The sequence below is a fragment of the Lethenteron reissneri genome, chromosome 36 (genome assembly GCF_015708825.2).
Source record: "Lethenteron reissneri isolate LAM-NWPU_2019-01 chromosome 36, ASM1570882v1, whole genome shotgun sequence".
NCBI lineage: Eukaryota > Metazoa > Chordata > Hyperoartia > Petromyzontiformes > Petromyzontidae > Lethenteron > Lethenteron reissneri.
This window is the reverse complement of record NC_083814.1, coordinates 7079859-7103094: the sequence shown is the minus strand read 5'-3', so window position 1 is coordinate 7103094 and position 23236 is coordinate 7079859. Positions and strand designations below refer to the sequence as shown.

Below are 23236 nucleotides of genomic sequence, written 5' to 3'. Positions count from 1 at the left end.
TACGTTTGTGAGTCTCTACGTAATTCACGTGAGTAATTCGCGGTGCTCAAAACGGGTACTGAAATCCAGTTACCCAACCAATCACATCTTTCCCCCTCGAGCCCTCATAACCTTGAGCTATCACAACTGCTATCACAACTGCTGTTTGTGGCTGGCCGCTTGCCGTTTTCGGTCTTGGAGGAGCGGGCGTTGTGCCTGTGCTCAGCAACTATGTCAAAAAATGAATGAATGCTAAACTACACAAAGCGGCCTGTAGTTATGCCATATTTCCTTACAGCAGGCGAATGTCAGCGCCGTTCTGTGGACCGTAAATCAATCGTTGTGTCTTCTGAGCAATGAACTCACTGGAAAGCAGCCAATATGTCTATTGTGCCTACAACAGATTGAGTTACACAATGGGAACTGCTCATTCAGAAGGACTCAACAGTTTATGCTCGAATTTGGCAAATTTCGACCCTGATGCCGGTGTGTGCGGTGTGCGCGTGTGTTTGCGAGAATGCGTAAATCATCGACTGCGTGGATTGATTGACCACCGGTTGAACCGATTGTGATCTTTTCGAGTGCCTGCAGCTTACGTTTGTGGATGACTAAACGGCGGTGGTGAACTGTTTACCGCTTCAGTTTGAAGTCAACGAGAAGTCGTATTTCAAGAACATCCTCAACAGCATCGAGTTCAACATCAACGTGTCGATCCACAAGATTCATCAGAAGGTGGAGCGCAACGTGTGAGTCCATCACGCTGCTCACAGTCGCGTGGCTGTTGCTTGCACATTCGCCCCGAATTAAGAATTATTATCGTTTTCGCCATTGTAAAAACTGAAGCTGGGAAAAAAATTGACCATTAAAAACACGCATTGGGCACAAAGGAAATACGTTGGCAATATACGGTCATCGAGATGGGGTTCAGACCCCGTTGCTCCCTTTACCTCCCCATCACCGCCATATATTTCCGATTGACAATTAGCTTTCTTGGTGCCTTTTCATGGGCGATGCAAATTACATTATCGGTTTCAATTTGCTTCTGTCATCGTAATGAATGGCCATCATAGTCGTTCATCGTTGCCATCCATCTCTACCCATTATCATCTTAATCTATCATCCGTCACCCATCCATCATCGCCATCATCCATTGTATATTAATACTCTTTTTTATCATTATTATTATTGAACCCATTGCATATCCGATGGTTTGCAGGCGAGATAACAATCGGCAAGGGGGATATGAATACTGATTTTAAGCGTGTTCAACAACTTTGTCTATGAGATTTTAAATTGTCATAATTGCATTCCTGACTTTAAGACTTTCATGACGTTGGGATAATAAACGGATTAACCATCTGTTGTTCATGGGCCAGATTAGAATTTGGTACCAGTCAGAGGTGACACATGTATTCAACTAAAAAGAGTAAATTATGTGTAAACATACTTAGAAAGTAAAATACATTATTTGGTTAAACTGCATTTGCCGTGGTGCACAAGCAGAAATAACTAACAAAATAATCATCCACGCATTTGTCAAAAATACCGCCTCATCTAAGTTTACGTTCAAGGCAGTGTTATTGAGGAATGCGTTGATTTGTTTTTACTTATTAAATAAGATTATTGCATATTCACTTTATTGCCAATTTAAAGATGTTGGTACAACTCCAGTTTGACCATCTCCAGTGGTAGCAACATGCAAGATATGTGTTATTCTGGGCCCATGGACTACATTAGAGCTTGACACACGTAACGTTCCAACCGCGTGTCTTTACTTCTGTAGGTGGCTGCTTCCTCCTCAAACTCTCAACGCATATTATCTGCCCACTCACAACCAGATGGGTGAGATATGTTTTAGATGCCCCCTGGAAGCAAATGTTGTTGTGTTTAAAGTGCAGGAGAGGTTATGGTGTTTTTATTATATTATTTGAATCCTAGCGAGGGAGTATGTTTACTTATACTCTTAATGTCGTTTGCAAGTAATGGCAATCGTGATGTATTCAGTGAGCTCATCTGCGAAACACTCCTCTTGTAGTCTAAACATAAAGTCGTATATTTAAATGTCTATGCCTTGGAGCCCCGCTCTGTCTTTGATCTGTCAAAGATGATTGAGATCTTTTCAATTACCTTGATGCTTCTTGTAGCGTACAGACACTTAAGTACACTCGTTACATCATGATGGGGCCATAATACCCATTAATTCATAAATTTAAATTGTTTCTTATGCACAGGATACAAGCTTCAAAGCTTGTGCATGCGAAATTATTATCTGCAAATTATGCAATTAATATGCCTATTACAGGGTCACCCAATGATTGCTGGAGACTCATGGCGCAATGCCACGTGAGGTTCCCTAAATTATGCATTAGAAGTAACAACAAAAACAAGCCCTCACGACGTTTCGGCCACAACGCAAGCAGCCGTCTTCAGGTGGAGAACAGGTCTGTCGAGAAGGCAGAGTCTGAATGAAACACAATACTTCACCACATTGGTCGGTGCGAGTTGGTGAAACTGGGCAAGAGCAGGACTGATTTTGATGCCACTTTCCACTGATGTTGACCCTGGCGTACTTCCCTTCTATGTGATTTTACCGAAAGAACCAAGAAGAAAAAAACAGGCCCGTTATGAGTCCCCTTTTTTTATAAGGCCCAGACTAAATTGCCTCTTTTGCCCAAGACTCTGGGCAGCCCTGAGCATGCAATATAATTATCAAAAAGTTAAATTTACTAATCTAGAAATAAATCGTGACAATTCATCGAAGCGCTGTGAGTTTAACATGATTACATGCCCGGCGGTCATGCAAAATAAACATACCTCTACCAAAAATAACGGCACGCTTCTCCATGCATTGCATGAGTCATGTAAAGATGAAATGAATTAAGATATCGACTGCCGGCAGTAATCTAATGACAACGTAATTTTGTTACGCGTGTCTCTGTCTGGTCTGCTGCGCGTGTGTGCTTGTGTGTTTATGTATACATATTGTATCTTCCTGTGTTCCATCGGGCCTGTAATTGGTCGTCTATCGTTCTCGTGTCTCTGTTGGTATGTGCGTTTGTCTCTATGCCCTGTTTTTCTTTTGCCTTCCAGTCTTTCCAGCTGGTATCCTCCAGCCCACGCTCTATGACCCTGAGTTCCCACAGTAAGTGGCACAATGAGCATATGAACCGTCAATAACATTTGTAAACATGGCTCGGCTTTGGTCTCCAAAGACCGACCCAGGCCTCTCCTGAATTCTCATTTCCAAAGCTGGGATTGACATGTGTCTTACGTGGTTATACAGCACTACAATGCATTGATCAACTCGTATTCAAACTAAGTAATATTAATCTGCGTCCCTCATCCACAATTTCATACTTTTGCAATCACAATTTTATTCAATGTAAAATGCAAACTGCTTTCACAATTGTATTGCCATGTGCCTGTAAGAATTTTGGATGAGATTTCGAATGATTAATTCAAGCGTTTTAAAAATGCCTTAGAAAATTATTGCTGTTCAGCTGGATAGAAAATGGAAAATAGATGCATGTTCTTTAATGGAAATGAGGGCATTTTGTGTCAGTGTATTGCGTGTAGATCTTGTTAGTGTGTGATCAGATAGAACAATGCAGAATCACAGTGGGAGATTCTAATCCAATTAAAAAAATGAAACTGCCACAATTAGAGTCGTGTTTTAATCATGGCTGGATTTCAATAGGCTTCTATTGGAATAATTCCGCTTTACCCTGGCAAAGTAATTTAAAGTTAATCAAATGCATACCCAATGAATCTACATATTTGGATGTATTTTGGTCTATTTTTCCAATTTTATTTTCAGCGTGCTATCAGCACATCATGCCACGGAGATTTCATTTGGAAATCTCCAATAGCACTGCAGCCCTAGGTCTGCAAGAGACTTTTACATAACGTCTGGGATTGGTGGCCGTCACGTGACAGCCAAACCAATATTTTAATTCTCATAGCTGTAATTTAGCCATACGAATTTTGTGAAAAATATATTTTTTCAGTTTTACCTGATGATATTTCGTTCAGTCATCGGTGACCAGGCAGAGACCATCAATTATTGACTATGAAACGCTTTTTCTTTTGGTAATAAGAGTTATTTCAGTCTGTCTTGAACACTCACCTCTTTAAATTGGCCTTTACCCACCTAGTTCGGGCAATATACCCTGGTTCTGCTTATTTCACGCTTTCCATACCCAGTTTATTCGGATCTACGAATGAAATGCGCCTCACAAATGTAAAGTAGTATTATTAATATTAACTATCTACACTTGAATCATGGGTGGCTGCCCAGATTTAAACCCAGCATATCAGCAGTGCTGACTCGGCGCCTCCGACCTTTGAGCCATCTGGCCGCTTCTAAAACAAAAGTATTTTTTTGGAGAACTAATTTTTATGGTTCCTCTACAAAGGTGACCTCCTGAGTACTTCGGGACCAAATCATGGAAATGTCACAGGCAAGTTCACTCTAGAGGACAGTGGAGAAGAGAGCACTGCAATGAAATATCGGTGATAGAAACGTCCATGCCCCGACAGCTAAATAGGTCAAGGGTCTAGAACAGGGGTGGGGAACCTTTTTTCTACCAAGGGCCATTTGGATATTTATAACATAATTCGCAGGCCATACAAAAGTATCAACTTAAAAACTAGCCTGTTATACTTGGTCAAGCATTTAATTTACTCACTCCTAATGCGATGGCTGGAACTGCTTCTCTTTGGCAAGGCGTGTGATGTTAGCTGGTGTTGATGATGTTGCTGCTACTCGCAACTGCTTTTCCAGGTTTGCTCCTAGATTTATTGAATTTCGAGTCCTGCCTGCGGTTGCCTTGGCAGGGCCAGATTAAACGATTTTGCGGGCCTTTTACGGCCCGCGGGCCGGACGTTCCCAACCCATGGTCTAGAACAAGGGTCTAGAACAAGGGTCTAGAACAAGGGTCATCATCCTGTGGCTTTGGAGCCTCATGCGGCTCTTTAAGGACGGCTTCATGACCGTCATTTATTAAGGTCCACCGTCTCGTATTCACATTGCATTGCGGTGCTTAGGATATTGAGTTTTTTGTTCACCAAATTTGAAAAGAAAATGTCTCTTCCTGTTATTTCGGTTGCCAGCCCCTGGTCTCGAAGAACGAGGTTGAGCACGTTTTACGATGGTTTTTCGCGTCTCTTTCCTCCAACAGATCCATGAACTATGGGGGAATTGGGACCATCATCGGTCATGAGCTCACGCACGGATACGATGACTGGGGTGAGAACGGCAGAAAACGACGCCTTCCGTACAAACATCTGTGCAATGTCACAATCGCAGCGATTAAACACACGACCAATTCGGCCAAGTGGCTCCGATAATGTTTCATACACGGACATTTCCCGAATCTATGAAACAATAAAATGATACATACTATGTTTTAAAGTGTTTGTTTTGTTACTGCTGCTGTGCTCACGCACTACGGATCCCTCTTGTAAAAGAGCCGGGCAACTGGCTAAATGGGACCATCCGTGTAAACAAATCAAATAAACGTAAACTTAATTTGCTTATAAATTCTCTCGAGAGCTCCCATCTAGTGGAGGCCCTTCTGCCGGCAGTGGCGTGCTTTATCCAGGTAATAGTGTGCACACGGTATGGAATATTATAATCTGTATGTGTGGCAGATGTTGAGAACGTTTTAATAACTTCCGCTCCGCACTCAAAACTCACTTATTGTTCCCTAGCTCATCCCATGACCCCTTAATCTCCCCCTCGTAACTGCCACCGTTATTTTTCCCTCTTCATATTCTGATTATATGGTTCTAGACTTGAAGCTTTCGTGACTGCAAGGAATCATATTCTTTTACCGAAAACACCTAAGAATATGATTATATGGGTTTCACTCACTCCCCATTCAAGCTATTCACCATCATTTACTGCCATCAATTTCGCTTTCCCCGAATTCACACATCACAGATTTGCCCCCCATTGCTTCCTGTCATCTATTTCATTCATCTCATCTCCACCATTGACATCCATACGTCAGAGGTCGTAAACGGATTTTGATTCTTTACCCGTACCCGTACCCGGCCGCACCAGTACCCGTACCCTACCCGAAATGAGCGACAAACGGTGACTCACCAGTCACCAGTGACTCACGGCCTACCCGTACCCGGCCGCACCAGGGTCGCAAACGGCTACCCATACCCGTACCCGACCGGGTACGGATAGCCGGGTATCGGGTAGGGTACGGGTATCGGGTACCCGGTTGCGACCTCTGCCATACGTACCGTTGTTAATTCTGTGTTAAACGCATTGGATAAGGCACTAAATATATGCCTTTAAGGTAAGAATAATGAGATGCAGTGTTTAGAACGTACTGCACATTAGGCGAACTTTGAAACCCCAATCGTATCTCTGGACTCACCGTGAAAGGGATTCAACTGCTTTGAAGCTTGCGATGTGAGCAGACACGTTCATCATTGGAGGCAGAGTGGTTGTTGGAAGGGTTCAATTTTAACATTCCCTTAAAGCAGTTTGAACTCTCTCCTGAAATTGTTTACTCTTCGTGCTGTGTTTTAGGAAATGCTGTTGATTTAGTGTGAGGGAGTAATCTGCCCCCAGCCAACAATGTTTGCCAGTATTCATGTTCGTGGAATGTATTTACTTGTTCTGTAATTCATGTCAACCTTTTTAAATGGATTTGTGGTTCATTTTAAATTGTATCCAGTGGGCTTGTAATAACATTTCCACTTTCCTTTCGTCATTTTCTGCATAGGACAACCATTCTAGATTTCCTAGAAAGTGATACTTATTTTGTCTTTCCTTTTAAAGATTATGGACTGAATTAAATCCCAACCAGGATTTTAGACTCACGGCCTTCTTGTGAGCCAGGTACTTTTCTATCGACTCAATTGGCTGGATTCATTGACAAATGTTAGATTAAAAAAAAAATAGGAATAGTACTCAACGTGTCCTTTATTTAACGCAGAGAAGCCTCGCTGAGTCTCCAAAAACTTTTTTCTGGAGTATTGCATTTGAATGTTTACCAATTTCCCAAATTGAGTGCTTTAGGATGTGGGAGGAAATTGGAATACCCATTGAAAACTCATACAAACAAGAGGCTAATACTCAAACATTCACACGGATAGATTAAATTATCTATCGTGATGCTTTGTTTAAATGGCCGCCTCACTGAGAATTGTATTTTATTATGTTTTATTATTATTATTTAAATATTTCCCTTCTACGTGACTTTACCGAAAGAACCAAGAAGATTAAATTCAGAGTATAACACTCACACAAACAAGAGGCTAATACTCAACCATCCACATTCTCAGGCAGTTATTCCATCCCAGGTAAAAAAAGCGCTGCTTAGCTCATGCAATCTGATGGGACCAGGAGCATTCCATTCAGAGTATAAATGATGGTGATGGTGATGGTACAAAAATTAACCCGTAAAAACAAAGTTTTTCACTATAAATCCTTTATATGTAAGATCACCTCTTGACATGCCCCGTATATTCCCGAGGGCACTAGCGTTGACCCGTATTACCACTTTCAAGAACCTGGCGGCTTCAATGTAACTGCTCTATAAATAGTATCCACTGTACAGCGTGGGGGCAGGGATTTCATGCCATGTGGTTAGTCAACATTTGCGTCATCATGAAACGGGCGGCTAGAGTCCTCTCGTCCTCTGGCTTGAGATGGCTGCCACCTATGGGTCAGATGATTGTCTGCCACCATTAAGCAATTGGTAATTAAATATAAAAAAAAATCCCTAAACAGTGTAAAATTCTGGGGGAAAAATTTCACGAAAATTAATTGTCTCGCACAACGAGTCTGTGTGCAAAAATGTCAGCTCGATTGGATCACGGGAAGTGGGTTAAAAAGCGACCGAAAGATTTGCACGGTCGTAAGCAAGCAAGCAAGCAAACACGCAAGCACGCAAGCAAGTGAACTTAATATAAAGGATTTAATAATGAATGAAATACTGCTTGAGGATCCTTGATGAACGGATGATGTCATGACTTAAGCATTCTGACTGCAGGCGGGCAGTATGACAGACACGGAAATCTGAAACAGTGGTGGACAGCGGATTCGTACGGCAAGTTTCTGGAGCGAACAGAATGCGTCGTGAAGCTGTACAACAACTTTACCATCAACAAGCAGAACGTGAGCAGTGTACCCACCATGCAAAGCACGCGACACGATAACGTCTGAGCCGAGCGATCAATGGTTCGACCAAATCGCCCTGGATTACCTCGCAACTGAATGGGGTGCCATGGTGGCAAGATGTTAATTCCCTTCACCTGGTATGCAGGAGGTCGTGGGTTCAATCCCGACCCTGATGTCTATATATTTGAAGTTTGCATGTTCACCCCGTGGCTGTGTGAACTTTTCTCCGTGTCATACTAATAGGGGTTTTCCCCTTTTTTCTGGCAACAAAACTGACACCTTTTTGCAAGGAATCATGCTTACATTAACCACAATACTTTGAACTGTGCGCCTTTTGGCGTCATCTGGTCGAACACCATATGAGACTAGGCTCTAAAGAAAGTTTGCATGCTCTGGTGCAGTGCCGGATTATGCTTCTAGCAAAAGTAGCTACATATGCTACGGGCCCCACACTTTCAAGGGCCCCGTGATATATGCTTTCAAGCTATCAATTCCGGTTCGGTGATTCTGCACTTGCTCTATTACTATAGTACTATACTGCCTTCAACTCGTATGAACGACTGGGTGTTCAAGGTTTAGCGATTTGTCACATTATCTGGTTGTATAGCAGATAAAAAAGTATACAATGACTTTACTGTGCAAGTTAAAAATTTGTGTTTTAATATTTACGTGTTTTTTTTTGTATTTAGGGCCTCATTATAACATATGCTACAGGCCCCGCACTAGCTTAATCCGGCACTGCTCTGGTGTGGACCCAGCCTTGGAGAGACCAATGCGGATGGTCAACTTAACCATGGATGCCAAACGGCATTCCTCGGCTTAATGTGCATGGGAATGGACGACATTGCTAAAATGTAAAGACGTCCCGTGGTGGGTCGTTAAGGAAACCCCGTACTAAACGGCAATGCACGTTATCTGCATGACACGTCCACTCACATTGTTAATGAGGCTACAGATAAATGTACCTTCCCAAAGGGGGCTGATGTGTAGGACGCGGTGGTCACGAAGGAAAAAATGTTGGTTTACATTGTATGAACATATAAAAGATTCTGAATCCCAATCCCAAATAAACATTTTAATTACTCAAGACTATACCAGTTTCAGACGGGGTGTGTAGGTGCACGTAACCACACATTAGTATAGTACATTGGCTGTACATTCATGAGCCTCCATGTATGTATTATGTTGAACTTCTTTCGCACTCTACAAAGCCAACCATGCTCGTCGGAGGTGCGGGGGATGGACAACAAACTGAACACATAAATCTGTTCTAAAGAAATTAGTTTTCAATGTAGATGTAAAAGTGCATAGCTCCAGTGGCTTCCTAATATCGGAAGGAAGAGCGTTCCAGACGTCCACAGAAGCTCATCTGAAAGAGCGTGATGTGGTGGCTTTCTTTGTTTGATGGCTAGCCAAAAGCCGCTACGAAGATAACACAGTGTGGACCTGTATTCATATATATGTTTTAATATTGCTTGAAGTTAAATGCGCTAAAATATCAAGAATTGTCAGGTCTCCCTTGAAAATGGATGTCTTGGTCTCAGCCAACTCACATGTGGTTACGCATACGTATACATACAATGCAAATTCAAAGCAAATAAATTCTGTACATATTCTTGGTTCTTTCGGTAAAGTCACATAGAAGGAAAATAATAAATAATAAAAATGAAACAATTAAATTTTCACGGCGACGTTTCTATTACAACACAAGCAATTATCGTCAGGTGTGAAAACCACAGCAAGAACATTTGAAAATTGTATTTTCTTGAAAATTTGTAAATGTTCTTGCTGATTATGATTGCTTGTGTTGCAATCAAAACGTCGTGAGAATTGCATTGTTATATTTTTAGTGTTTTATTATTTCCCTTCTACGTGACTTTACCGAAAGAACCAGGAATATGAATCCCTGCAGTCACGAAAGTTTAAAATCGAAATTCTGTACAATTTGCTAGAGCAAACAACGCTACTTCATGACATTTGGTTACAACCCCGGGTGTAATGTGACTTTCCTAAAATGTGTTGCTGTTGATTCGTTTAAAACGATGTTTGCCTTCATGAATGCACGTGGCTTTTCTTTCGTTTAGGTGAATGGAAAATTAACGCTGGGAGAAAACATTGCTGACATGGGAGGACTGAAGCTAGCGTATCATGTAAATATAATCACACATTACAGCTTCCCGCAACACAATCTGCTCACACAGAGTCTATAATCACACGCGCAGAGTCTCTACGGCAGTGGTAGCTGCCGAAACGTCGGACATCATTCCGAATACAATGTGGCGGGTACAACCTGATACGTATCAGAGAGCAGCAAATACAAAGCTCCCCCCAATCGCCCAATCGCCCAATTAGATTGTTGGAGCGAGTGCTGCTAGCGAGGAAATATAAAGGCTGGCATGGCACACGAAGGGGTGGCGTGGGTTACGTCGCACCAGGGAAGATGTTTACACACCGCACGAGGTGCTTATTAAAGCTGAGCCGACCTAGAAGAGAACCCAGGACCAGTTCAATTATTTGCCACTGTTATTGATCGTGAGTGGGAATCGAACTCGGGTCGCCAGGTTCGTGGTGCAGCGTACTAACCGCTGCACCACTGCCCCAACAACACACACACACACGAAAGGCCATGTTCACATGCAATATTGTTTGCATTAAGATTCTTCTGCTAATATGGATTCAGAGAGCACGTCTTCACAGTTGTTTCATGTCACACATATTCACCCATTCATCTTTTTTTTTTGAGCAGATACAGCATTACTGTCGATAACAAACATACCTCGACAAAAACCCACGCACTGTGGTGAAGGATTGTGTGCGAGTCAGACAAATATCACACAGAAGACACCCGGTCTCTTCAGATATCGCAAGCCAATCCGGTTGGAGCCTGGATAGTGTTAGAATGGGCAAGCGCCATGCGAGCCCGGTTGTCATAGGCGGCTGTGGGGTAGTGCTACGTGGTGGTCAGCAGAAGGCAGTGCAAACAAATCCATTGTTGTACTCTACTTCGGTTCCACGTCTATGCTCAATGCCTTCACCAACTCACACTGACCAGCGTGGTGAAGTATGGTAAAATGACCCCCCCACGACCCTGCACGGCGTGGCGAGGCTCTCATCCAGCAGTGGATTGACAAAAAGGGCTGTACGTCTTCTTGGTTCTTTCGGTAAAGTCACGTAGAAGGGAAGTAATAAAATAATAATAAAAAAAAATAATTATTATGTTTTATTTTTATAATTTTATTTTTATTATTTTATTATTATTTTATTATTTCCCTTCTACGTGACTTTACCGAAAGAACCAAGAAGATGAATCCCTCCAGTCGCGAAAGCTTTAAATCGAAATTTAGGGCTGTACGTGTCCGTGGCACAATCACAATATGGGTACTAAAGATATAATATATAAATAACACGTCGAGAATAGATAACATTTTTAGTCCATCAGCCTATGTGCCCTTCCAAACATTGTTTTCCAGCAGCATGCGTTTAAGCAGCAAACTGTGAACGGGTTTAGATTTCTCAGAGTCGCATCAGCACGGCTCGGCCCGTGATATAAATGCCACTCTCTTTGTGCCGATACGTGTTCTCCTCTCTCTCTCTGTGTGTATCTTTATGATGTCTGTCTGCTTATATGTCTGTCTATAGTTTTCTGGTTAGATTTTTGTTGCTATTTCTTTTATACCTGATGATGATTGCTTGTGTTGCAATCGAAACGTCGTAGTATGCTATTATTTAATTTATTATATTATATATTATTATATTATATAATTTATAATTTTATCTTTATACGTGACTTTACCGAAAGAACCAAAGAATAATTCCTGCAGTCACGAAAGCTCCAAAATTAAGATTAAATGCCACTGGGTTGAACGAACACGCTGTTAAAACAAATTCTGATTTCATTGGGGCTGGGGGGACATGTACGGTTTGCAATGTTATTACCCGTAAGCCTCTAGGACTCCACACAGCTTTTGTACAAATGTACTGCTTTGTGCTGAATGGGTGCCATACTGTGAAGAGAGATATCCTGCTTATACAATTATGCAACCCAGCAACATTCATGTATCCAGTCACTCTCTGCTGATGAGACTCTGAAAGTTAAAACCGACCCAGCAGGGTGCAGGGTTTGATTACTGCTGGAAGATAGATCGTTTTTTCAGAAGCAGCATATAGGCTGATGGGTGAAAATAATTATTTGTATCTGTTTTAGCCTTTAACTTTCTTTCAAATCATGGGTTTCTCTTGGTGAACGTTTATTTTTACAAAATGGTTGGTTAAACTGGCAACGCTGAACCAAAGAGATAAGTAAGGCAATTTCTGTGAGAATTATTTCTCTTGTTTTGAAAACGGACACAACGTAGGCATTTTATTGAAGATAATATTATCATTCCGGGCATATTTGCACGTTGCTCCGTACTCCGGTAAGACATGGTGCTGTGTTCCTTTTTTCCCGTTTTTTTTCGTTGTTGTGAGATGCAGACGTAACAAGACGCCGCATCATCCCAACACTGTGCTTCTGTAAAACAAAAAAGCGCTACAAAGCCCTTGTGAGAAAGTGTACCAAGTAATTTGCTAAGTGAGGTTAAAAATCTGTTTCAATGACAGCTGCTAAGCTCTCTCTGGCTTATCGAGAAAGGTTTGGTATGTTCTTGGATTTAAACACTGTTTTGTATGATATGCCAAAAGAGTCGAGAGCAATTTAGATTTTTTTTTTGATGATTTGGCATCTCGGGAGTCGAGCACACATTGTGTGTGCGTACCCAGTGTGCGTGTACAATGTGTATGTATCACGTCACACGTGATTATGAGTCATTCATCTCGTTTTGTAACTCTACTGAGTATTCCTTTAAAGTATGCTATCATTATTGGCGGTGGGAAGTACTGTACAGGGTGGTGCAGATGTCTTGTGACCCCCAGTTAATTATATAAAACGTAGTATGTTTTAAATAAGCTGTATTTAAATAAGCTTTATTTAAAACAACAAATGAATATGAAATGGGAAACAAAAATTAGGGGTCAATTCATTGGGGGTCACAAGACATCTGGACCACGTTGTACAGTGTCACAATCAATAATTAATTAAATTTCGATGCAAAGCTTTCGCGACTGCAGGGATTCATATTCTTGGTTCTTTCGGTAAAGTCACGTAGAAGGGAAATAATAAAATAATAAAAATTACATAATAAAAATTCTCACGACGTTTCGGCCACAACACAAGCAGCCGTCCTCAGGTGAAGAACAGAGCTGTCGGACTTTACCGAAATAACCAAGAACAATTAATCAGATTATTGATACTGGAGGTTTCTGATGAGCTATGAAGTTATTTTAACATAACGTTACAACAACAAACAGCACAAAAACACGATAGGAGTGCAAAGTACAATACATATAAACAAATCACCCAAACACAAATAAATACAAGGCCACTGTGGTATTAATTTATTTTTCAGAAGCGACCTGGCCACAAATGATAGCTCAACAAAGTAGCCCGTTATTTGGACAATTATAGCATCAAAATAATATAAATCATCTCAATGCATGTTTGTGAAGTCATCCCCCCCCACCACCCATCTCAGCTGCCGTAATAATTTGTGAAATAAATGTTGCCAGTTATTACAGAGGTATCGTGCGCGCTTACTTAAACAATCTCTATTCCATTGCCAGGGCGAGGGGCCAGAGATTCTCTTTTTAATGAATCGACCCGATTTTGTTTTCCCAATAGATTAGGCAAAGAGAAATAATGGCCACGATATCAATTCTCTTGAGGGCCCTAGGTCAGCGGTTTCAAACCTGTGATCAGCGGACCCCTGGTGGTCCGTGAGGCTACTACAGGGAAAAGAAGAAGAATACAAATTATAGTAACGTCAATCTTGATTTGAAGCTTTCGTGACTGCAGGAATCCATACTCTTTGGTTCTTTCGGTAAAGTCACGTAGTTAGAAAAAAAATCACGTAGTTAGAAAAAAATTAAAAAAATCACGACGGTTCGATTGCAACACAAGCAATCATCATCAGGTGGGAAAACCAGAGCAATACATTTTTTTTGAGTAACGTCCTCACTAAGGCAATGTACAATTTCAATTTTTTTGGAAGTTGAGATGGAGTCCGTAACACTCGGAAATGTTAGGAACCGCTGCCCGAGGTCATTCGTGTTGGGCAGTATGATAACCGCATGACCAAATGCATGGCCATGTCTTTATCATCACAGCAGGGGGCACATTTGCAAACACGTGTGCCACCGATCATTCTTACTGTTGTCCCGATCCTTTATGCTGTTTAAGAGGAGCGATTCAGAAGTGATGGCTAATTCATTATACTGTTCGTGATTATCCACACTTCAAGTTACTCAGACACGCAAAATTTACTCGGACAAATGCGGACAATAAGATCTGCCACGAAAGCACGAACATAAAAAAGAGGCTTTTGACTGTACACGTGGATACATTATATATACACGGCTGTCAATCCACTGCTGGATGAGGGCCTCCCTCATCGCGTAGGTCATGGGAGATATTTGACCTGACCTCACCACGCTAGTCAGTGTGGTTTGCTACACAAACGTATATGATACACCAATGGAATTTGCTGCCCTCTGTTGAATACGAGCAGTGTCATTCCCAAATATCCGTGTCTGTAACTAAGCCCTTCTTTGTCCGTGAGATTCCAGCAGCTGAAATTAATTCATATTATATTTCGATGTAAAGCTTTCGTGACTGCAGGGATTCATCTTCTTGGTTCTTTCGGTAAAGTCACGTAGAATGGAAATAATAAAATAATAAAAATAAAACATAACTAAATAATTCTCACGACGTTTCGGCCACAACTCAAGCAGCCGTCCTCAGGTGAAGAACAGGTCTGTCGAGAAGACAGTCAGACTCATGTTTTATTTTCATGATTTTATTATTTCCATTCTACACGACTTTACCGAAAGAACCAAGAAGATAATTCATATTAGTGCAGGATTTTTGGTTGTTTTCACAACGTTATTGCATATGCTATCACAGCATATTTATTTACATGTTTTACCACAAGTATGCGTGGTCAATACAGACTCCGATGCCTTGCAATAGAAGGGTGTTTGAACATATTTACACATCCAGGTTTAAAGCCAATTCCCTTGTCATCATTTTGATACCGGCAAAAAGGGTCACATAGATAAAAAGTTTACTCTTGGCCGCATCATCTTGTTCTCGTGTCCTGCTACCACAGTCACGTGTTTATCCAGCATTGGGCACATGATAATGGCCAGCGGAAGATCAGAATCAGAATATTCCTGTATACTGGAGGAATCCGATGAGCTATGAAGCTCTTCTGTACAGATGACCAGTAGGGGCGGGTCAGCAAGTTACAACAGAAAACGAAAAACGATATCAGTGCAAAATAGAGAATATGGTAAGCAAGTCACTAAATGTAAATAAATCATAAATATTTGATTGATAGAAGTCCGAATTATCAACATTGGGCAAGGCAGCAAAAACAACAAAACAGTCCCAGACCACGCCAAGATAACAACACAGTAGTAGTCCCTCAATAAAATGTCACATTAACATTAAACTATCGATACACAAGTAATGATCAAAGTGACACATCACGTTCGCAAGACGTAATGTGTCACTTTGGTACGTGATGATGATAATAGTATCCGGTCTGTAGCCCTGGCAAGGACTAGGCTGGCTAGGAATGATGCTGCTACAACCCACTCCTGCGTACCCAGCGCTGGGCCGTACCTGTAATATGCGCTCTCAAACGACCCCTTTGCCCCATAACCGTGCCCTATGATTGCTGCACGGGCCCCGGCTGCTGTGCGTGCGAGTGTATAGGCTTATCAGAAGTGGGTGCGTGAGAATGGGCCCGAGCCTCCCCTGCAGGGCATGGCCTACACCCACGAGCAGCTCTTCTTCGTTGCCTTCGCACAGGTGAGTGCGTCGTCCCCAATGCCAGCAGCTCAGCCAGCGGTGAAATTGGGGCCGCCCAGAGAGAGGGGGGTGGGTGGGTGGGTGGTGGGGAGGGGGAGTAAAAGGGACAATTTTCACCAGGGGGGGCTTCACGCTGCAGAGGGCCCCACAAGGATGGTGGAGTAAGAAGGGGCCCCATGCGGCATGCTGCCCCCGGGCCTCCAGGAGCCTCTGGTCAGCACTGGCAGTGAACCTCGTGGGTCTAGGGCACGACAGAGATCACAGCTCCCCTGCTCTGTGGATGCATGGTTCCCATGGCTATGGCACAGAGGTCGCAAACGGGTTTTGATTTCTTACCCGTACCCGTACCCAGCCGCACCAGGGTCGCAAATGGGTACCCGTACCCGGCTGGGTACGGGTACCCGTTCCCTACCCGTACCCGTACCCTACCCGAAATGAGTGACAAACGGTGACTCACCAGTGACTCACGGCCTACCCGTACCCGTACCCGGCCGCACCAGGGTCGCAAACGGGTACCCGTACCCGGCCGGGTACGGGTAGCCGGGTATCGGGTAGGGTACGGGTATCGGGTACCCGGTTGCGACCTCTGCTATGGCATCACAACCTCTCTGCCGTGCACCTAATTTCATCCTGCTCACTGAGCAAACATTTAAAAGTGGAAGTTAATCAAATTTAGACTGCCACATTATATATATTTGTCCTTTTGGTAAGCAGGATACGTTATTTGGAAGGACGTATACATTAATGTAATTCGAATACATAAATTAAAGAAAAAAACACGTTAATGATATTCACCACTCAGCCTAGAGTTTGGTATTGAATCCATATATGACACGGAAATACAGCATATGTCCATAACAATGCAGACATTTGAGTGGTTCCAGTGTTGAGCATTTAAATAGCGTTGGGTTAAGGTTGGGGTTGGGGTTAAGTGATTTCGTGACAAACTATGACGGATTGAACCCTGACTTATTGACGAGGAGTCAATCACTGGTTTTCATTCAGGAGTAGGGGTAATGCCCAAATGCAATTAAATCAATATTGCCTTATTTTATTTCTATAAGTCGAGTAACTTCTAATTTCGCAAGACAGAATTGTTTATCCTTAACAGCCCACTGGTGTTCTTTGTACTGTACTGTAATGTATGTGCACCTTTCACCAAGGTGTGCTGATTAGATGGGATTTGTCATATGTAGCTTCCTCCTGTTTGTCATTCACTGCATCCTAAATGTATTTTTTTCAAAACAATATAAATGACGGCTGCATGATTAACCGTGTCGTTAGCAGCAACAATGTATACATTGTTATTCCATACATTTTACAAACTATTGAACCATCATTATCATCAGCAATGGTTAATCCACTGCTGTGTGAAGGCCTCCCCAAACCGCCTTCATCTCTTATGGGCAGTCAAGCAAATCCACCCAACACTTGAACGTGAGCTGATTTCATCGCTCCATCTCTGCGGTTGACGTATTCACAGGCGTGTTCCTTTGCATAAACGGTACAAAACTTTGAATTGAAAAAAACCCCACACCAATTGGCTTTTGCACGTAGCGTAACCACGGGCAAACTCTGGCGATTGATTCAAAGCTGTCGGGGATTCATTGAGCAGTGTGCATTCTCTTCTCAGAACTGGTGCATGAAGAGAAGACCGCAGTCTCTCTACCTTCAGCTGCTCACAGACAAGCACTCGCCCGAGAACTACAGGTGAGGACTACAACTACAGGTGCCCCACTTAAACTGACCACCGGCCGAAGAGTGCGGTGCGGTAGTTCGCACACAGCGCTTAGCAGATAAGGTTGTGAGTTCAAAGCGTGGTTTGGGGTCGACTCCACCCATCATCCTCGTGAAATTGATCTTGGGAATATCTGTATTGGAAAGGAGGCAGAATTAAGATATTGGCACCTTAGCGGTGGTGTCTAATATTCCCAAAAAGGTAAGGGAAGCAGGGCACAGATGGTTTGGGCACGTGTTTGGAAGCGATGCAATTAGAAGGGCTTTGGAGATTAGAGAACCACAGACTCACATGGAGATTCGTAGACTCACATCGAGACCCATCGGCTCATTTTAACACATAGGCGTTCATGATCAATATTATTATTATTCGTAACAGAGGTGTTTTGGGGTTAGATCGCACAAATATAAATATACACATAGGCTCACATAGAGATCCAGAGACGTGAAGCCTATCGAGATGCCACCGATGCAGGGCAGGAGGAGATGTATGTATGTATGTTGAACTTCTTTTGCACCATACCAATCGAGATGGAAACCGAGGGTGAGATGGGAGTATGCGGTGAAATGAGATATGAGGGCAACAGCTGTGACTAGAGAAGATGCACAGGAGAGAGGCACATGGAGAAAGAAAATCCTAACAGCCAACCCCATGATACAATAATATAACTGTTGGCTTAGAAGATCTAAGCCTATGTGTATGGTGAATGGTTCTCTATGTAAGTCCATTGGTGTCTTTGTTAGTCTAGGCTATTATTTCCCTTCTACGTGACTTTACCGAAAGAACCAAGAATATGAATCTCTGCGGTCACGAAAGCTTTAAATCAACAATTGTTATGTTTCGTTATATTCTCAGCAGCTCTCCCGCTATATGTTTCACCTGATGACGATTGCTTGTGTTGCGATCAAACGTCGTGATATTTTTATTTTATTATTATTTGTTCTATTCTACGTGGCTTTCCCGAAAGATCCAAAGAATATAACAATTGTGTTGTGTGATCTGTTTTTTTTACCCTTCCATTTTCGTATGGCTGCATGTACTGTAGATAAATTCCCTTTCAGGTTGTTGAAGCCAAATAACCTCGTCAGGAGCAGCGGAATCTATCGCTGTGGTGCCCATTTCGTATTTGTGGATTATTTGTTGTACATTCTGTTCTCAATGACCAGAGTCGCAAACTGGAGAGTTATTTTTTCATCTTTTGTGCATCGGATATCCGCATCCGCGATGGATTCTGTTTGGTGGTGCTTTCTAGCAGCACTTGCCCCAACAGCATGTCGTAGGCTATACGGGGGATCTCTGTCTTTGGTGTTTGATGGCGGCGTAGGGTCCTGGGGTTCGTTTACTGCGCTACAAACCCGGTGACCCGAATTCGATTCCCGCTCACGCCAAAACCAGTAACGATTATCTGAACCGGTCCTGGGCCTCCCCTAGGTCGACTCGGCCTCAAATGAGTACCTTGTGCGGTGTGTAAACATTGCAACTAGGGGGACAAAGGACGTGTTGCTGGCCACGCCACCTCCTGGTGTGCCGTGGCGGCCTTCATAGGTGCTACTCGCTAACAGCACTTGCCCTAAGGGTCGGCAGAGGCTACATGGGGGGGATCTTGTGTCTTTGTTCGCTGGTGGCGCAGGGTGCTGGGCAGCGCGTCTCAGTTCGACGAGTTCGGCAGGGTGTTCCACTGCCGGCGAGGCACCCCCATGAACCCTCAGCACAAGTGCTCCGTGTGGTGACGAAAACGCACGTGTACCACCACCACCCCACGTGTTCAACCCGGCCGCAGGGACACCACGTGACACGTGTATGCGTGCCAGAGAGGGGGGCCGCTGCTCGGGCTCGCGGGTGCGATGAGTTCGACGGCCGAGTTTGACCCCCCAGATTGATGCGGTCTTTGGATGTATTTCGATGTTAAAGGAAGCAGAGCAAATGTTGGGCTGGGTGGCTCAAAGCGAGGGCCTCCATAATGCTGGGCTTATGTATTTGGATTAACGCTCGCGAGAAAGAGGATCACGCGTGTGGTTAGTTTGGCGGTTATAGCCCGCTGTCACTGGTAATTTGCACAAGTGTCAATGCGTGTTAATTATTGTCAGTGGCACCACATGCTGGCATGGGATTTGGAGAGTATGCATTTGTCCCATACATGGGTAGACATTCCACATTCCTAAGGCTTGGACCGGTCTGTCCTGAGAACAACTGCAGAACGAGAATTTATTCATGAGGCACCTTGAAACTAAACTTCAGCTACAAAGTGCAAGATATAACGGAAGAGCAGTGATGTAACAGTGTTGAAAGTGAACATAATTTAAGCGGGAAAGGCGAAATGTAATGTGCTATGAACACGGTGCCACGTGTTCGATTCCTGCCCACGGTTAGGGCCGTTCATAAATGACGTCACGCACCTAGGGGGGGGGGGGGGGTGTCAGACATTTGTGACGATGCGTGACGAGGGTGGGGGGGGGTGAGAAATGTGACGTCACATCAAAATGCGCAACTTTAAATAAATATAGACAACACGTTCTACTTAATTAAATAGACGTTTTCATAAATGTTTTCTCCTACAACATCAGAGTGCAGCGCCACATTAAATACGCACTACAATGACAATAGTTTAAAGCGATTTGAAGCATGTTAATTTTGGGGGGGGGGGGGCAGAGCTTTGTAACGTCATATTTCAGGGGGGGGGGGGTCTGACTTTTTGTGACGCCGTGTGACGATGGAGGGGAGGAGTCAAAAATCGTCCAAAATCGCGTGACGTCATTTATGGACGGTCCCTTATCAGAATTGGCGAGTGATATCGACACCGGTCCTGGCTTTCCTTCGTTCGCCAACCCGCAATGACCAGCGTGGTGAAGTATGGTCAAACAACCTCCATGGTCAAAATGGTGCGGGGAAGCCTTCTTTAGTGGATTGACAGAAATTATTTGCGGGAAATAGCAGACAGTGACCACCATCTCCAGAGCACCATTCATTGACCCATCCCAGGGTGGGTTTGACATCTGAAAAACTGCCCCAATGCAAGAGAGAAACAAGTAGGTTGGTATCTGTAACAGATACACAGTGCCACGATCATCGTGAGAAGCGCTGGCTTCAATTCCTTGCTTAGTATTTCCATGACTATGGCATCAAAACTGTTTCTTCGTGTACTGTATTTGAACAATAGCAACTGGATATGTCGTGTTTGTATATAGGTGCTTACAGAAAAGTCGCAAATCACTCCCGCGTACGGGCGAAGTGAATCGTGATAAACGCCGTGTTAAAACCGTACGTTTCATTAAAAACAAACGCTTGCCCTTGCTCGCCTTGAGCGATGTGTAGGCATTCCTTCCTGGGGCAATGAAAAATATACTCGTTAAACAGATTGCTGGGTAAAACCTGAGAATGCGTGCGACTTTTATTGCCCCAGTTTGTGACGTTGGTTAACATGCACATTGCCATATTACTGTGCACAAAACCGCCGACTGTTAATCTAGCCGGCTTCTTGCTACGTATCGATAACTATATTTGTACCTCCGCTATAGCTCACTTAATTATGCATTAATCATTCGGCGTCATTGTGGAGAATGTCGATAATTATATAACGCCTTCTTCCCATGTTTGTCTCTCCAGATAAATAATTTAAGTATTTCATCCACGGCCTTCCGGGAATTCATCTGTTCAGCAGTATTGGTTAAAATACCAGCAAGCAGCCTTGCATCTGCTGATGAGACACCGCATGTCAAAGTGTTTGCTTGTATTAAAACGATGATGTTGAGAAAATTCGCTCACAGAAGGCCGTGTGACCGATAGGATGTTTAAGAAAAGCTTTTATTTTTTTACATGGAGGGGCATATGTAAAGAAGGTGTTGTCTATATTTTTTAGGTAATTGAGGTTGTGTTGCTGCTATACAAAGCAAGCCGTGCCAATTGTTGTAAAGTGATATGCACACATTTCCATCGGCTGACGTATGATCAATGCCCGTCATGTTAATGGCAGCACTGTTAATTAAAGGTCTACTCTAATGGTTGGTTATCCAGTTTAGTTTTTTTTTACAATATATTGTGCGTGTAAAACCCCAGTCCCTTCAATAAATTAGCATTACATTTTTTTGTTGTCCAAAGATTGTGGCCAAAATTTCACCAATTTTATGCGTAAAAAAAAACACAATTTAGTAATGGCATACAAATGCTTAATTTGTATTTGGTGGCTCGTCATCAAATGTAATTTCTACACTGAAGACGACCAGATTGTGGAGAGATTTTGAAAGCATGTTGATGGAAAATGTCCGCAAGAAAATACATTGTTAGACCATCATTCTGCTAATTACAGTATAAAATACTGCGAGAAATTTTAACTAAAAGATATTTTGCATCGAATGTACTTTCGTTTTTGTGGCTGTAATAGCAAAACTCATGATCGATGGATTTGCATTGGAGTAGACTTTTAAAGGGAGCATGCCGTTATTATATTTTTGATGAATTTTTGAGTGCTTTTACTAGTTGATGTAATGTATATAAAACAAGATGGGGGGAAGAGGGTTTATTGAAGATATTCCATTGTATTTTACTTAGGTGATTAAGGCAAAAAAATACATACAAATAATTGTTTAATGCATAAATCACGAAAATATGTAATATTTGCCTTTCTGCTATGCATTGCAACATTACACAAAATAACATGAAGTGAAACCTTTTTATCACCTTCCCACGTGAATTTTTCGAATTACCTAACATCCCATTTTTTTAAGTCCCCTCCAAAAAAAACATTTACATAGAGTATGTTCCCCTATTTAACATTTTCCCACACGGAACATTCTATTTCGCTGGTCTTCTCAGAAACATTACAGAGAGGCTTTGCTACATTTTAAAACGAAAATGCAACGTGCTTTCGTTTCACCTTGTCTCAATATTTTATATATGTGTGTGTGTGCGCTTTGTGTCCATGCGAAAGCTTGTGCAGGATAAGTGCTGACAAGGTGACTTGGAACTTGGTCATTGCAATTAACTGACAATCACAACGATGATTGCCATTGGGAAATATTTGTGATGAATATTATTATTTTACCAGGTAAGGCACACCGAGCTATGAAGCTCATTTTTAGAAGCGACCTGGCCACAAATGATAGCTCAACGAAGTGGCTTATCACGTGGAAATGTATAGCAGCCAAATACTCAAACGCATGTTCATTCTAAATGTGGAAGGGAACCCCGGAGAGGAATCCACACGACCACGCGGAGAACATGCAAAATCCAAATATACAGGCGTCGGGATCGAACCCACGACCTCCTGTATACCATGAAAGGTAGTTAACATCTCGCCACCGTGGCACCCAACTATACATGCGTATACAGTAGTATTTTAAAGTATAAGCGCAGCACTGTGGAACGAATTCCCAAAGATTCCACAATAAATATTGCTAAGTATAAATGAATACTAGTAGCACACTGCACGATAAAAAACCGGTGCCCATTTTCTAAATACTAATACATT

At 42.7% G+C, this 23236-nt stretch overlaps 1 protein-coding gene across 1 annotated transcript in view; it reads left to right on the top strand.

Annotated features, from left to right (window-relative positions):
• ECEL1 (endothelin converting enzyme like 1) overlaps nucleotides 1-20163 on the top strand; it is a 38581-nt gene extending 18418 nt beyond the window's left edge. Inside the window, 9 exon segments of the mRNA XM_061566220.1 lie at nucleotides 622-725; nucleotides 1763-1821; nucleotides 3070-3121; nucleotides 5160-5227; nucleotides 7998-8122; nucleotides 10210-10275; nucleotides 15939-16034; nucleotides 17668-17744; nucleotides 19403-20163. Coding sequence (XP_061422204.1) covers nucleotides 622-725; nucleotides 1763-1821; nucleotides 3070-3121; nucleotides 5160-5227; nucleotides 7998-8122; nucleotides 10210-10275; nucleotides 15939-16034; nucleotides 17668-17744; nucleotides 19403-19502 — 747 coding nt within the window. The 3' untranslated portion in view covers nucleotides 19503-20163.
• The last annotated feature ends 3073 nt before the right edge of the window (nucleotides 20164-23236 follow it).